Here is a 17,744-nt window from a genome sequence, read left to right as displayed (position 1 = left end):
TTGTATTAAAATTCATTAGCCTTACTTAAAATCTAAAAGAAATTAAAAAAAAAACTCCCTTTGGAAACTACTTAATCTTATTTCTCTGAAAAGGAAATTTCATATCATTTGTATCTTCACACATTTGTTACTGAACTCTGATCAGAAATTATTAATAACACTATTTCATAACTGAAATTGACTAACTCCTATACTCTTTTAGACCCTACTCTGGTGTTCTTTATTACTCTAGGCTATTTCCCACAATTAACTGGGCTTTAGACCAGAAGGCAAAGTTTTAGTATTTCATACTTGTTCTCGTCTCTGTAGCTAGCTAGCTTTAGCTAAAATACTTATGGCCTGATTTCTTTTACCACAGTCTTCTTATTACTATTACTTTTCAAGTTCAAGGTGGAGAATTTGAATTGTTAACTATTCAGCAGTTTGATTTGATTGTAAAACTCTGCTTTTTTTTCTCTTGCTTGCTTTTAATTTTGACTTTGTGTTGACTAACATGTCAGAGGTGTTTTGATTTGATGTTTATGTTTTATAAACCATTTGTGAAGATGATAGAATCTTACTCTTTTCATCATGACATGTTAATTTCAGTATTAAAACTTTGGTACATTTGCTAAGATAGAAGAAATAATTGTCATCTGTACAATTGCCTTCACATGTATTTGCCAGCACAGCTGAATTTGAAATGGGAGAAAGTGATATATAAATCAGTTTAATAAGTCTCCAGCTCCTTGGCCTTTCATTGCTAGAAGAGGTGTATCATAGTATAACTGATCAGTAAGTTCCAAACCCAAGGAGTACTTCCTATGATAAACAACTACCGTAGGTATTAGGGAATGTAAGTACATTCAGGTTGTGTTCATATAGAGAGATTTAGTGACCCAACTTAACATTTTATAGGCCAGCATTACTGTTTGAAGGTAGAACTTATTACAGGAAGAAATGCTTATGGAAGATATCCTATAATCCTATATCTGAATGGAAGTCTAATGAGTGGCAAATGCTACACTTAGTTGTTTAAAAAGAACTATTGCTATGGAACATTAGACAGGACATCTAATGTTCAGTATAGCCGTCAAATCACTGATTAATACAATAAGCAAACATTTGCGTCAATCTCCCCATCTGTAAAATGAAATTTAGTATTATTTTCTGAGCTACTTTATCAGGACATGTAAATATTCTTTCTTTGGTTCTGCTGGGTATCCTTGGGCAAATCACTTAAATTCCCTAGGCTTCTTTGTTTCTCTTCCTTCTTTTCCTCACCTTCTCCTCTTCCTTTTCCTTTTTTTTTTTTTTTTTTAAGATTTTATTTATTTATTTAACAGAGACAGCCAGCGAGAGAGGGAACACAAGCAGGAAGAGTGGGAGAGGAAGAAGCAGGCTCCTAGCGGAGGAGCCTGATGTGGGGCTCGATCCCACAACGCTGGGATCACGCTCTGAGCCAAAGGCAGACGCTTAATGACTGTGCCACCCAGGCACCCCCCTTTTCCTTTTTTTTTTTTTTTTTAAGATTTATTTATTTATTTATTCTACAGAGACAGAGACAGCCAGCAAGAGAAGGAACACAAGCAGGGGGAGTGGGAGAGGAAGAAGCAGGCTCATAGCGGAGGAGCCTGATGTGGGGCTCGATCCCACAACGCCGGGATCACGCCCTGAGCCGAAGGCAGACGCTTAACCGCTGTGCCACCCAGGCGCCCCCCCCTTTTCCTTTTTTTATGAGGGGTTTAGACCAGATGATATTTAACTACCTGACTTAAGAAATTTAATTTTGTGGGGCGCCTGGGTGGCTCAGTTATTAAGCGTCTGCCTTCAGCTCAGGGCGTGATCCCAGGGTCCTGGAATCAAGCCCCGCGTCAGGCTCCCTGCTCTGCTGGGAGCCTGCTTGTGTTCCCTCTCTTGCTGGCTGTCTCTCTCTCTGTCAAATAAATAAATAAAATCTTTGAAAAAAAAAAAAAGAAATCTAATTTTGTGATTTCTGAAGAACAAGAGAATTGTCTGTTTGAAGGTATCAGATGGACCGGATGATCTTGAGTGTTTTGTTAGTCCAAGAATGTGTAAAGTCCTATGAGATCTTAAAGAAAATGAATTTTTAAGATTATAAACCATCATTACTAATAATGGTGCTAAGTATTATATAAATTATTCTCTTAAAATATTTGTATATATTAGATGTATTTTAATTACCCCAAACATTATTTTGGGTGTTGATTATAATTAATAGTTAGCGTATTTAACTTGTCATAAAATATTTTATAGGTTGTCTTAATAGATAAAAGTTATTTATCCCTGGGGTGCCTGGGTAGCTCAGTCAGTTAAGCATTCGACTCTTTTTTTTTTTTTTTTTTTAAACATTCAACTCTTGATCTCAGCTCAGGTCTTGATCTCAGGATCATGAGTTTGAGCCCCACGCTGGGCATGAACTCTACTTAAAAGGAAAAAAAGAAAAGTTATTAATCCCTAAAATATACAATTAACTTAGTAAGGCTACCCCAATAAAAAATAATCTGGCATTATAATGCTAAATCATTACCTCTTCAATCCTAAGTCATCTATTAATATTTTATTCTACTTAAATACTGCTAAAGAAGTAGGAAGAGTTTCCTTGACATGAATTTTTATTTTAAATGAATTATTTCCTCAAGAATATAAGTCTTTCAGTTATCTTTGGAATTATTCAATTACAAGTAAATTCTTTTTTCTTGAAGTTAAAGTTTATTTCAAGTAGCAGGATAAACTTGTGTTACATCTTCTTATCTTTCATACCTTAAAATTTTTCAAAATGTCCTTTGTGTAGGATTGTTTTTAGCTTTGGCTTTGAAGTATACTCAGGCAATGTTCAATGAGAGACAAGGAATTTAGAATGCGATTTTACTTGAAGATGTTTGCCACCTTGAAGATAGGGGTGGAAGAGGGAGAGGATACCAAGGATATGAGATAGAGCATGTTTTTTTCTTTATGCTCACAATGAATCTGTTTTAGATTAAATGGATCAGAGTAAATAAATAGAACCAACCTAAAGAAGTATGGTAGGTACATGGCATTGCTAATTATGGTGTCTTTGCCATATTGAGTGGAAGTTGGTCCCGTATCAGTACTTATTTTCCTTGTTATTGTGGCTAAATTATTTTTTTTTATAAATTTGTAATTGATTGAAAATTTTTTTCTTAGTTTTAAATAGGTGATATCTTTACATGGTTCAAAATTCAAACATAAAACTGTCCTGTGGGCACCTACTTTCCCTCTCCATTGGCAATAATGTTCATTTCCTGTTATCCTTCCAGAGATATTTTATGTGTGTATGATGAAAAGTCACATATGTTGAAAGAAACAGTTACTAATGTTCAGTGTTTTGTATAATTCCTTATTGAGATAGAATTTGGGTTTTTACTATACTGATTTTCTCTGTAGTGTTGACCATAGCTTTTAAGGTTTGTTTGTTAACATTTTTAATATTTTAATAAAAATTGAAGCACTTTGGCACTGATGAGGAAATTGGGTGCTTTGAATATGTCATAATGGTCTATCACTGATTTTCATCCCTAACCATAAAGTAGGCTCTCTGACTCTTTGCTTTCGTTGGATTTTATTCTACCAGCCAAATGAACTTTTTTGGGCATTTTTTTTTAAATAGTTGAAACTAAGCGATTTGGACATGGATGTGTTAACGCTTTCTGGTTCTTATTTGTGGAATTTATTTCCTTGGAAATGAGATTTGATATGGACTTCCCGCAAAAGAAAAAATTCTGAAAGATTAATTTGTTACCTATATTAAATCTTATGAAGTAGAAATGTGGACCAGATCCTCTTTCATAAATTTTTTTTTAAATTTCAGCATTATGTTATTTGTCCTCCTAGATGTTTCTATCCCCCAAGCATATATATATAGTCCATGTATGTGAACAATATGTCTTTTTTTATATGAATGGATTTGTTATCACATATACTCTTCTGTAACTTTTTTCTTACAATATTTTTCTATGTTAGTCCCTATAGATTTCTCATTCTTTTTCACAGGTACCCAGGGTTCTATGTAATTTATTGACCATTTATTTATTCATAAACTTCTGGGTTATTATAGTTTTTAAATATTATAAATGTGCTACACTAAGTATTGTTAAACATATTTACATATCTTTTCTACTTTTGTGAATATATCTGTAGGGATAAATCCCTAGAAATGAAATTATTGGTTATCAGAGGATCCACATCTAAAATTTTGATAGCTGCTGCCAAATTGTTCAAAAGTGCTGAACCAGGGGCGCCTGGGTGGCACAGTGGTTAGGCGTCTGCCTTCGGCTCAGGGCGTGATCCCGGTGTTACGGGATCGAGCCCCACATCAGGCTCCTCCGCTATGAGCCTGCTTCTTCCTCTCCCACTCCCCCTGCTTGTGTTCCCTCTCTCGCTGGCTGTCTCTATCTCTGTCAAATAAATGAACAAAATCTTTAAAAAAAAAAAAAAAAAAGCGCTGAACCAGTCTGCATTTCTATTAATGCTGAGTCCTGATTCCCCACATTTTTATTAACATGAATTAGAGTGAGTTCCCTCTTCCTTCCTTCCTTCCTTCCTTCCTTCCTTCCTTCCTTCCTTTCTTTTTCTTTCTTTTCTCTCTTTTTTCTTCCCTTTCTTTCTCTCTTTCTTTCTTAATGGTTTAATTTTCTAATCTTTGATCATAGTCCCCATGTTTATCTAAAAAATCTTTCTGTATTCCAGGTAGCTCTATGAGCTGCTTATTAATTGTTCCCAAAGCTTTTGTGTGAACTGCATAAAAGACAAAGTTACTTTCTGAAAGAGTATTCAGACATCGTTTACAAATGCAAATTTTGAAATATTTTTTATCTTTAACATTGATTTTTTTCAAAAAAAATCAAATAGACAGTATCTATTGACTTCATTCTGAAAGAGGGGAATAATGTATCTTCCACTATAGGATTTGCATGAGTTATTTTATTTTTGCATTGTCATGGTTTTATAACATTTATATTTACAGTCTGTTTTTTGACACTATTTCTCACAGTTGTTTAACTGTATATTTAGGGTATTCAGTGTTTACCTTACTCTTTTGATTTTGGGGTTTTTGGTGTATTTTTTGGGTTTTTTTTATAATAATATTTTTTTATTATATTATGTTAGTCACCATAGAGTACATCCCTAGTTTTTGATGTAAAGTTCCATGATTCATTACTTGCATATAACACCCAGTGCACCATGCAATATGTGCCCTCTTTACTACCCATCATTAGCCTATCCCATTCCCCTCCCCTCCCAAAGCCCTCAGTTTGTTTCCCAGAGTCCATAATCTCTCGTGGTTCATTCCCCCTTCTGTTTACCACCCCCTTTCTTCTTCCCTTTCTTCTTCTACCAATCTTCCTGCTTCTTATGTTCCATAAATGAGTGAAACCATATGATAATTGTCTTTCTCTGCTTGACTTACTTCGCTTAACATTATCTCCTCCAGTCCCATCCATGTTGCAGCAAATGTTGAGAAATCATTCTTTTTGATGGCTGAGTAATATTCCATTGTATATATGGACCACATCTTCTTAATCCAGTCATCTGTTGAAGGGCATCTCGGCTCCTTCCACGATTTAGCTATTGTGGACAATGCTGCTATGAACATTGGGGTGCATATGGCCCTTCTCTTCACTACATCTGTATCTTTGGGGTAAATACCCAGTAGTGCAATTGCTGGATCATAGGGTAGCTCAATTTTTAACTTTTTAAGGGACCTCCACACTGTTTTCCAGAGTGGCTGTACCAACTTGCATTCCCACCAACAGTGTAAGAGGGATCCCCTTTCTCCACATCCTCTCCAACAATTGTTGTTTCCTGTCTTTACATTACTACTCTTTTGTAGTATGTAGCCTCTTAATTCCTGAGTTCCTAAATCCAACTCATTTTTTGGCTGGCTGATATTGGTATTTTGATTTGAATCTACTTTCCTCCCCCAAAAAAGGAATTCACAGGTGCTCGCATTTTTGAGACTACTATATGTTGTATTTATAAATGAATGTAGCCATATATAGAATTATTGGTTTGCTTTTTTTTTTTTTTTCTCCTCAAAATTTTAAACCCTAATGCTGTCTTCTGGTGCTGAATATTTCCAAAGCTTGCTAGAATATTCCCCATTATGTGTAAGTAACTTCCTTTTTTTGCCTGGATTATAAGAGTCTTTCATTATACTTTTAAACCTCTGTGATTTCATCAGAATATTCTTGTTTATTATTTTATATTAATTTTTCCTGGAAATTAATGAGAAGATTTTAGGTCATCCTCTTAGGTCTTCTCTCCTCCCCCTCCTTCAGTTTTCTTGTATTATATCCTTGAATGCTTCTTTTTCTATTCTGTTTTCTTCTGGGATATTTATTATTCATATATTGGATTTTTCTTGTTCCTTTTATCTTTGTGTCCAATTCTTTGCATTTCTTTCTTTTTTCCTCTGAATTGTTTTTCTTAAGCCCATCCTCCAGGTCACTATTTTTTCTGTACATTTCTGCTTCTATGTGGTTTTCATGGTTTCATTAGTTCATTATTACTTAGTTTCTTCTGTTCTTCCAATTTACTTTTAAATCTCTTCTTGTTGTTATATCACTTTGTTCGGTTATTTAAAGAGTTCAGGTTCTCTTTAATTTATTTGGAAGTATAGGGGATATTTGACTAAAATTTTATTGTTTCCATTTTTGTAGGAATTTCTTAGTAGGTTCTCTGTTGGATACTTTGTACTTATTATTTGTATTGGAATGAGGCTTGTGATTTGTTGAACATCATGTGGGGTTGGGGCAGGGAGAGGAAGTGAATCCTAATATCTTCTTCAAATTCTATAGTTGTCTCAGCATACTTTCTCACCAAATCTCTACCATAGGAGCATACATCCCCGTAAGGTAAGCACATCACCCAAGTAAGAGGTAGGAGTGACTAAAAAGTGAAGTTTTCTCAGAGCACCTGGGTGGCTTAGGTGGTTAAGCGCCACACTTAGGATTTCAGCTTAGGTTGTGATCTCAAGGGTCATGAGATGAGCCCTGCCCCCACACCTGCGAGCTCCTTACTCAGCCCGGAGTCTGCTTGAGATTCTCTCCCTCTCCCTGTGCCCCTCCCCTTGTATGTGCCCTGCACACATGTGTGCGTGCTCTCTCTCTCTCTCTCTCTCTCTAAAATACATAAGTAAATCTTTTTTTCAAAAGTTAAAAAAAAGAGTGAAGCTTTCTCTAGGCCATGTTTCTTTTTTTTGGAGACTTAGTTGACCCGGGTTAGTGACTGAAAGTTTATTGCAGTTTCTTCTGCTGTATCCCTGTCTCACCTTCAAATACTTTCTCTCTGTCACAAGTCTAGATTGAGAGAAAATAGATCTATTCTATATCTCAAGTTCTTTGGAAGTTCCTGTTTTAGTTGAAAAGTATGAGTACTAAGGGCATTTATAATCAGGGAGAAAACTATAAAACTATTTAAACACTTTATAGTATTTTCCTTACTTTTTCTCCCAACTTCTGATATTCCCAAATCCTTTGATTTAGTTATTTTCTTTGGTTAGATATTAAGACACTGCTCTTGATTCTGTGGCTCTAGTTGTATTTGAAAATAAAGGCATAAGTTCAAGTAATTGAGCAGAATTTTTCTATGTGTTAAAGTTTATATTGAAGTTATATTGTAGAGAACCACATTATCAGACCCTTAAAAAAAAAATAGTCTACTTCTGAGATTATGGTCTCTATAGATGAGAATCTTTTTAGTTGAAGATCCTGAGTTTACAAAGCCCAGCACCTGAAATACCAGTCACAAGGTCTTCATGGCCAAATGTGATTTTCATTTTTGGAATAAGATCCGTGAGTTCTTCTTTTTCCTTTCACAGGACAAGCAGGAGGACATGAAGACTATTTTGGAGGGCATAGATCCGGCCAAGCATCAGGTGAGGGAGGCCTTTGATGCTTGTAAGCTACTACATAAGGAATAGATGTTGTAGGTAACCAGAACTCTGGATATCTGAATTCCAGCCAAGAAGTTCCAGGACCTTGCTGGGTGACAAAGGAATCTTCTTCAATTGAAAAAGATTATGAAGTTCCAATAAAAAGAGATTTATGTTACTAGTAGTTTGCTTCCTTAGTATTCTTTTTATGTGGTATTCCTAAAAAATTTCTCAGGTGAAAATAGATTTTCTTATTCAGATAGTTCTTTTGCATTCTTCCTTACTGGGAGATTCAACATACTACAGAGAGAAAATCTCAGTTATGAAGTCCTTTGCATTCAATTTTGTTCATCAAAAATCTGAAACTCAGACTTAGGGAGTGATATTGGATCGTTTTTTATATAATCCTCAAATAAACAAAAAAAAATTAGTGAAACATTTACTATACTATTCATGCCATTAATTTCTATGAAGTTAAAATTATTTTTGTAAAATTGTCCCCTGTAATTCCATTTTGAAATTCGTTTTTAAGAAGGTAAATGCTTATTCATAAGCAAACATTTCTTTTGAGAAAATGTTTTGAATTTGTGCCTGATGGTTTTAAGAGTCAAGCAAATTTAGTATCCATTTTAATCCAGAGAGATTTGTTTAAACTCAGGAAGCAGTGCTTATTTTTATTAAAATCAGGAATAAATTGTGATTGTATCACAATTAGCTTATGCCTTCTGAAATAAATTCTTCACTATCAAGCCACTCTTAATCATAAGGCTTATTAAGCATCTTCATTATTGGCTTGTTGAATGAGAAATTGCTATATTCATTCTATTTTGTTCAAGTAAATAATATATTTCACAAAACATTATGTGAAAACATGAATTTTTACTCAGTTGTATAGTATCTCAGGCTCCTATCAAGAATGTAAAGCTGAGTGTTATTTCAGATAAAGTATTTCTTTCTCCCCGGATTGGTTAAAGGAAACACGATTATAAATCCCTCTCTCTAAGCTGTAAGTCTCAGAACTTGGGATACTTTTTTAAAATGTGCTTTGTGGCTCCACTTTTATTAGAGGTTCAGATTCAGCACATCTGAAATGGGGAATCTGCATTTTAAATGATATCCCAGGAGATTCTGATGGCAAGTTTTCCATACTCCACACTTTGAGACATTGCTAGAGTCCATAGATTATTCTGCATCAGTGTTGTTCTCTTCCCTTTCCATCTTTGCTTTGTAATCCATCATTCTTCCTCTAGCCAAACCGAGTAAGTTTGGTTTTTCTCTTTGTTACTTGTGATTTTTAGAAACTGAGCTAAACACAGTCCTAGAGTGGTGCCTCCATCTTTTTTCCATCTCAGTTGTCCTAAGGGATATGAATAAGATCAGTAACAGCAGATCACTAAGGTAATAATTAAAATACAGTGGTGGATTGGAAGAACATACCCCCAGGGGAGAACATCAGAATCCTCTAGTACATATGTAGTATAAAACAGTCTCCCTCCCTCTCCTGTGATTCTGGTCTTTCCCTTGACAATGTCCTCCTCCAACTCGGAGAAGTACTGCCTCTGTGATATAGTTACAACCCTTAGATGTATACCTTGGGTGTCCATGGCTGTGATTTTAATGGAAATCAACTTATTTTTTAAAAAATAAACTTAATTTTAAATTAGATTTTGTTATCTAAGTCCAATTGGGAAAAAAAACCCACCTTTTTTCCTCCGTGTGCTTATTCATCAGAACCAGAACTTTGCAGTGTATTTTTCATGGATAAGATTTTTAGGGGACTTATAAAGTTCTAATTATCCATTTACCAATATATTTCAACCATTACTGATGAGCTTACCTTAATTAACTTTAAATATGACCCCCACTTTTTAAATGTTAACTTTCTATTAAGGAATAACATATATACATATTTTTTAGTTTTACTCTTCGAAGTTAGAAAACTTTTATCTATTTTTTTCTTGATCTAAAGCTATTTGTGAAATACACAAAACTCCTAATACCTTTTATTTTAAAGGCCAAGTTCTCTCTAGAATTCTAGGTTATTGTATGTTGAATGAGTCCTTTTCAGCTATCTCTAGTGTGTTTAAATATAAGTACAAATGACATCCAGTCAAGAAGGTAAAGTCAGTGTTAGTATATTTTGAAACCTCTCTGTTCTCTATTGTTTGAAGTACATAGATATAATAAATAAAATATGGGAGAAAAACAAGCTAAACTAAAAATATGTAGCTATAGTCAGAAACAAAATTAAAGAACACTGGACTAGAAATGGAGCAGGGATCCACAGCTGAAGCTATAGGCCCAAGGAAAATTAAAATATTTAAAAAGGGGGACCGGGGCATGGAGCCTGGAATCTCAGTATCTGTAGGGCAATAGGGACTGAGTGCATCACAAATGGAGCAGGCTAGTAGATCAAGTCTACTTGACTAAAGCAAGAAACTCGGACCTTATTGCCCCCACCTGTGAACCAAGACGGGAAAAAAGCTGCAAGCAGCTTCCTACAGTTGCAGTTAGAAATTATCTACTTGTTCTTGGTAGAATGAAGATGCAAAGACAACAGTGCAACTAAGAACTTGGAAGACACTATTTTTTGACTTAGTGAGCAGAACTGAAATTACTCCATGAGACCTGAAGTTTAAGTTGCCAGTGAAAAATCTACTGTCGAAATGGGCTTTTAGGGCCAGATTCAGGCAACTTTCAAACCATCTGATGAGAAGGGATAAATTTGTGGATAGAAAGAAAAGAAAAAACTCTCATGCAAAATGAACTTTTCAAAAAAAATTATGAAGCTCAAGAGCAAATCTATGTGGATAGTCAAAATGTAAGCAAACAAACAAAAAGCAGCAAAATAGGAGAATAAAAGCCCAGGCAATTGAAATAAAAGAGTTTAAACGTGCTTATTTTAAACTATAACCAGTAGCCATAAAACAGTGTGAGACAATGAAATGAAAGCCAATAATTATTAATTAAGAACAGATGGGTATGAAATAAAAAATTTAAACTTTGTGGGAGGGAAAGTTGTGGAAATAAAAAATATATGGGATAAATAGTATATTGGACACAGTTGAATAAAAAATTAGCGAATAAGGTGATTAAACAAGAAATAACACAATATAGCATAAAGAAATGGAAGATTTTATGAAAGAGAAATTGAGAAAAAGAGGGTAGATGAGAAGCTCTACCACACATTTGAAGTTCCTGAATGAGAGGATAGAAATACAAAGTAGAGGCAATGTTCGAAGAGATAATGATAGAGAATTTTCTGAAATTGAAGCCAGAAATGAATACTTGATTGAAAAATTAATAAGTAAAACAAATGAAACTGTAGAATTTGAAAGATAAAGAACACTATCTTAGAAGCTACTAGAGGGGAAAAGATGCATTATTTTAAAGGAACAACAATCAAATTTTTGACAGCAGATTCTCATCAACAGTAATAATCTTAGAAGACAGTGGGAAGTAATATCCTCCAAATACCAAGAAAAAAAAAATAGAATTCTGTACTCAACTACTCTTCCAGAGAAGGAAAAGTAAGCTTATTTTCAGATCTACAAAGAATAAAAGAGCTTACCACCTCAGATCCTTGCCAAAAGAACTACTAAAAGATATGTACATCAATGAGACAGAAGGCGTGGGATGCAGGAAGCTACGGTAAGCAAAGAAATTAGTAAAACATTATAAATATAAATTTTTTAATACAAAACCAAAATTTCTATGCTTAAAACCAAAGTAATACTAAAATTCTAGACCGCAATAGCGTGAAATTCAGAAAGATGTGTTAGGAGGTTGAGAAGCCATGCTAGGGTCCCTGTGTTGTTCAGGAGAGGAGGATTGGGTACTAAATAACTTTAAAGGTTTTTTTTAAGCAAAATATATCAGTTGATCAGAACAAATATAAATCTGTTGAACACAGTTGTTAAAGGGAAAGCCTTTTGAATTAGATTAAAAATCAAAATCTAGCAGATTGTGTCAGATAGGGGAAGGTTGACAAAGTGATGGAAAAAAATATGTAAGGCAATATTAATATCTGATGAAATGGGATTTTAAGCCAAAAGTATTTTTAGAGATAAATATTCCTTCAGCTGATAATAGCAATCAGTTATTAATCAGTAACTAATAATCTACCTTCTAAAGAAAATAGAAAATTACAAAGTTACAATAAAGATAAGTCTACATTTGTGATGACAAGATTTTTTCCACAGACTTCTGTATGAAACTGATCAAGCAGACAAAATACTTGTTAAGAATAGAAAAACCAGATTTGCTCTTGTAAGTAGCTAACATTGTTTCCATTATATATACTATGTATTCTTTTCCAGTACACGGACCATGTATAAAAATTGTCTGTGTTTTAGGCTACAAAGTCTTTAAAACAAACTCCTTAGTCCCATGGACTAAATTCTTTGATCTATATTGCTTTAAAATTACAAATTAACAATAAAACCTTTTTTAAAAAAATCCCATTCACCTAGAAAATGAAGAAAAAATACTTTTACATAATTCATGGGTTAACGAGGCAATCACAGTAAAAATTACAAAGAAATTCTCACAAAAACTACACATCAAAACTTAGGTGAGAGGATACAGCTAAAGTGTCCTTGGAAGGAAAGTTTTTTTTATATACATAAAATGAAAGTAAATGAAGCTAATAAAAGAACAACAAACAGCACCATGAAGGAAGGAAATAATAAAAGAGAATAGAATAGAAAACAAAAAATAAGGATTAAAAAATAGGGAAGAAAAGCAAACTTAAAAGCTGATTTAACAACAACAACAAAACACAACTACTGAAATAGATAAAATAAGGCAAACTTTTTTTTTAAAGGGAAAGGCACAGGTAAATGGTAGAAATTTAAAGGGAGTTACAATTATATGCTGTAGTAGAGCTCTTTAAAATTTATAAGGTAATCGCATGAACAATCAATAAATTTGAATACTTACATGAGGTGAATGCTGATTTTTTTTTCTGTGAATATATAAATTTATCAAAACTGACTCATGAATAGGAAACCTCAGTAGAACAATAAGCATATCACACGTTGAATTGGTAGTTTAAAGTCATCCATCCAAAGAAAGGAAGAAGCTCAGATGAATTTATAGGTGAGTTTTACCAGATGTTCAAGGAATAAATAAACTCTTTATTGTTCGAGCTATTGCTAAGAATAGAGAAAGAAGAAATGTTACAGTATGCAATATTTAAGGTTATAACCTTGGAAAATAACTTTCTGTGTTCATGAAGGAAAACTACCATAATTTATATCCTAAAATTTGATTGATCTAGAACAAATATTGGCTTTGCTAACAAACCCAACATTCATAAGGAAGTAGTATATAGAAATTTGATTCTTATTTTAGAGATCGATTTATTTAGAGTGAGAGAGAGAGCGCATGTGCGCACAGAGAGCAGGGGTGGGGGGGCAGAGAGAGAGAGAGAGAGAGGCTCAAACAGACTCACCACTGAGCACAGAGCCCAATGCAGGTCTCTATCCTGGGACCCCAAGATCATGACCCACACCAAAATCAGGAGTTGGCCACTCAAGCAAATGAGCCACCCAGATGCCCCTGATTCCTATTTTAAGAGAAGGTTTTAGCGGTCATATATTTTGGGGCAAATTATATATGTTGTAGTATTTACATGATTGATTTTAGGACATGAAATATTATAAATACATTATAAAGTTGGGGCATTTTTTTACCTACAATTTTCTCAAATATAATTATGTTTTTCAAAACCGAAATATATGTATATATTTATAGGGAGGAAAATAAAATAGCTTTTCACACCTTTTACTTCAGAAATTTTATTAGTATGTTGAATTTTGAAATTTGGCTTGGGTGAGGATCTTGGGACTGATTTTTTGTCTTAGCTACAGTAATATTTTATATATATAGAACTAACAGTTATTTTGAAAGTTTATTCTAAAGGAGGGCTTTCATAGTCTTTTGTCTTTGCCACTACTCACGGGACCTAGTTATGCTGATGGGTGTCACTGGTAGTCCTAAGAGATAAAGAAAGAAAAAGGAAAAGAAAAGTGATGTTAATATTTGCCCACCCATGTTCTAGTAACAATGTATTATCAAATACAATGAATGTCTAACTCTGAGTTTAGCTACTACCCTTAATTTCTTGTTAAATTAACTTTTCTTTCTCTTATTTACCTAGTAGAAAATTAAAACTTCAAACCTCAGTACTAAGAGGGAAGATTTGAGAGGTCAGTTACACTTAGGTTCCTTCTTGGTAAACCATATTCACGCACTTTATTGTTTTAGACATTAGATATGTAATGGTAAGCAAAAATGGACACGATTGGTGTTCTCATGGAGCTTACAGTCTAGTGGCAGAGACATGTTAGCCAAATAGTTATACAAACTAATATGTGATTAAAACTTATGAAGGAGTGGTTCATATAGCTATGTCCATACAGATGGTCCCGGACTTACAATGGTTCACTTACGATTTTTCAACTTTATGATGGTGCAAAACTGATACGCATTCAGTAGAAACCATACTTCGAATTTTGAATTTTGACATTTTCCTGGGCTGGCGGTATATGGTAGGATACTGTCATGATGTTGGGCCGCAGCAGTGAGCAGCAGCTACGGTGAGCCACGTGATCTCAAGGATAAACAACCAATGCATTCGCAACCATTATGAACTCAGAATCATTGTTTCTCACTTTCAGTACAGTATTCATTCATTACATGAGATTTTAAGTACTTTATTATGAAGTAGACTTCATGCTTGATGATTTTGTCCCAACTGTGGGCAAATGCTCGGAGCATGTTTAAGGTAGGCTTAGCTAAGCTATGATATTTGGTAGGTTAGGTGTATTAAATGCACTTTCAACTTAAGATATTTTCAACTTAAAATGGGTTTATCCATACGTAACCCCATTGTAAATCGAGGAAGATTTGTAATAGAAAGAGTAATTGAGTCAGGAAGTTCAGGAAGGTCTACCCTGAGGAAATAACGTTTGGCTTGAGATGTGAAGGATGAAAAGGAGCTAATAGAGAAGTATTACAAGGAAGGAAGAACAGCTTGAGCAGAAAGGCCTTGAGTCAGGAGTGGAAATAACAAATTGCCAAAGGCGCAATTTATTTCCAGTGTGTAGTTGATTGCATTGTTAATTCAGAAAAAAAGTGAGATGGAAAAACTGAACAGCTTTCTAGCTCTTTTTGAATGAGGTCTTCATAATATATATTCCATTTCTTTTAAGTACATTGCCAGAATGTTAGATTTGCCTACATTTTAATGTAAATTCAAAATCCATTACAAAGCCAAATGATTTTGGCATCACCTGTATTAACGATCTTCTGTATTTTAAAGTTAGTAAAGATTGTCACCTCATCAATATGTATAAGAAGAAGTCAAAACATAAATTAATTTTTATAAGAGGTTGAGAGATTCTGTACTATCAAGATAAAAATTTTTAAATCTCTTTTAGAGCATAAGTCTATTCACTGCAGGCCAGTTTAAAGTTTCCATTGGGTTGACAATCTACTTATTTCTCATTAGTTTGCCCAAGTTGTAGATTAGGTATAGTTATATAAACAGACTGAAAAGCATCCTGTTGGCAGAGCACGCTATTTTTTTTTATTTTTTATTTTTTAGGGGTACCTGGGTGGCTTAGCTGGTTAAGCCTCTGACTCTTGATTTCAGCTCAGATCATGATCTCAGGGTCATGTGATCAAGCCCCATGTTGGGCTTGCACACTCAGCATGGAGTCTGCTTGAGATTTTCTCTCCCTCTCTCTCTGCCCCTCCTGCTTGTTCGTGTGCCTGCTCGCGCTCTCAAATAAATAAATAAATAAATAAATAAATAAATAAATAAATAAATCTATCTTTTTTAAAAAAGATTTTTAAAGTAATTTCCACACCCACTGTGGGACTCAAACTCAACCCCAGAGATCAAGAGTTGCATACTCCAGTGGCTGAGCCAGCCAGGCTCCCTGAGCCCACTATTTTTAAGTTGACTGTGGTAGCTAAAGGATTCTCTGAGTTAATTAGAATATAGCTGATGTAAAGCTTGACTTAAGCACTGTTCTCAAGTTTTTCTTCTTTTTTTTTTTTAAGATTTTGTTTATTTACTTGAGAGAGAGAGCACACACATGAGTGGGATGGAGGGGTAGAGGGAGGGGGAGAAGCAGACTCCCCGGTGAGCAGGGAACCCTACGTGGGGCTTGATCCCAGGAACCTGGGATCATGACCTGAGCCAAAGGCAGAGACTGAGCCACCCAGGCGCCCCTTTATGAAGTTTTTCTTAGTAACAAAAGAGGAGCAGAACAACAGAAATTAATGTTTACATACATAATGAAACGGGATAGGTGAGCGAGTTTCCATAGAAGCGGTGTATCAGCTACATTTTATTTTATTTATTTACTTATTTTTATTTATTATTTATTTGAGAGAGAGAGCTTGAGCAGAGGGAAGAGGCAGAGGGAGAAGCAGACTCCCTGCTGAGCAGGGAGCCTGATGCGGGACACCTGAGTCAAAGACAGACACCCAACCAACTGAGCCACCCAGGCACCCTATTTGTTTATTTTTATTTAAAATTTAGTTAACATACAATGCAAGATTGGTTTCTGGAGTAAAATTCAGTGAGGTTCATCACTTATGTGCAACACCCAGTACTCATCAGTCAGCTACATTTTAATACTTAGATGAATGTAATAAGAGTTCACAGTTCTCCCAACAGTACTACTTAGCATATTAGCAAGCTCGTTTTAGGGGCATTTGATATTACGGTGGTAGCAAGCTGTTTTTTCATTCATTCCTCTTCCTGGCAAACCTCCTAGAAGGAATAACAATCTTTCTGCTATTATAAAACTGCTTCTTTGCCTTTCACTATTCACATATTTCATTTCTAGTCTAAAAAAAACGTCTGCTTATTGGTATGTTTTTTCCTTTTTTTTCTCTCTTTACTCTTGAAATACCATAGTGTTTAGTGTTTTTCTTCAGAGACTGGTTTCTGAATAAATAAAATTTTTAAAAAAGAGAGACTGGTTTCTGTCCTGTGATGGAGTTCTTATTGGTTTCTAATATGATAAGATCAGGATCTTCCTAATTACGTGTAAGACTAAGGTTCTTTTTCATAATTCATATGAATAGTTAGGAAGACATCTTTTTTACCTCAGGGTTAGAAAAATGCAGCTATTTCTCTTTGAGGCTCAAACTAAACATAAGTAATACCTTTAAATGCTATTGTTTGGTATGCAAAAGTGAACTTGCCCTTAAAAAGTTACACCATCTCCTGTGCACTGAAATTAATCCTACATTTTGGAGGAATTGAGAAAGGTAGTATAAGTGGCTATGGTAAGTATTAAATCTTCTTATTTCTCATGTCATTTGTACTAAGTGTTTAAATTAGATGGTTAATGAATTGACGCTGATGGGGTTTTTTGTTTGTTTCTTTCTTTAATAGGAACATGAATCTGAGGGTGGAAGAACACCTTTGATGAAAGCTGCAAGAGCTGGTCATTTGTGCACTGTGCAGTTTCTTATTAGCAAAGGTAAGGGAAGCACAAGTCATCATTTGTAAGAAGCTGTAATTTCTGGGAAAAAAAAATCCTAAACTGGTGCCATTTATGTTAGAGCTATTTTCCCTACAGTACAAGTATTGTATCCTAGTCTTTTGTTGCTGTATTTTATTTAGTAAGTGTAGAGTTCATGAGGTACTTCTTGGGATTTTTCTATAGCAGTTTTGAATTTGAAGTTTGGCAACTAAGCAACATATTATTGCTACCCAAAGTTGGAAAAGCCAAATGTAAAATATCCAGCTATATTTAGTAGATATTGTTCAGCACTTAATGATAAGGCAGGTCTGCTGGAAGGTGGGGTAGGAAGGCAG

At 34.5% G+C, this 17,744-nt stretch overlaps 1 protein-coding gene across 5 annotated transcripts in view; it reads left to right on the top strand.

Annotated features, from left to right (window-relative positions):
- Nucleotides 1–17,744, top strand: part of ANKHD1 (ankyrin repeat and KH domain containing 1) — a 118,175-nt gene that overhangs the window by 56,434 nt on the left and 43,997 nt on the right. For 2 of the 5 annotated variants that reach the window (XM_087862210.1, XM_045794490.2), the window contains exons 11-12: nucleotides 7,844–7,900; nucleotides 17,319–17,406. In XM_087862210.1, coding sequence (XP_087718336.1) covers nucleotides 7,844–7,900; nucleotides 17,319–17,406 — 145 coding nt within the window. Of the gene's footprint in view, nucleotides 1–7,843; nucleotides 8,079–17,318; nucleotides 17,407–17,744 lie in introns of those variants that run through there. The other 3 variants (XM_045794491.2, XM_045794492.2, XM_045794493.2) reach the window with 2 other exon arrangements.

Source organism: Ursus americanus, chromosome 5 (genome assembly GCF_024610735.1).
Source record: "Ursus americanus isolate L20-20 chromosome 5, mUrsAme1.1.p, whole genome shotgun sequence".
In the NCBI taxonomy this organism is placed as follows: domain Eukaryota; kingdom Metazoa; phylum Chordata; class Mammalia; order Carnivora; family Ursidae; genus Ursus; species Ursus americanus.
The sequence above is the reverse complement of the archived record's forward strand: the minus strand, read 5'-3'. Positions and strand labels throughout refer to the sequence as shown.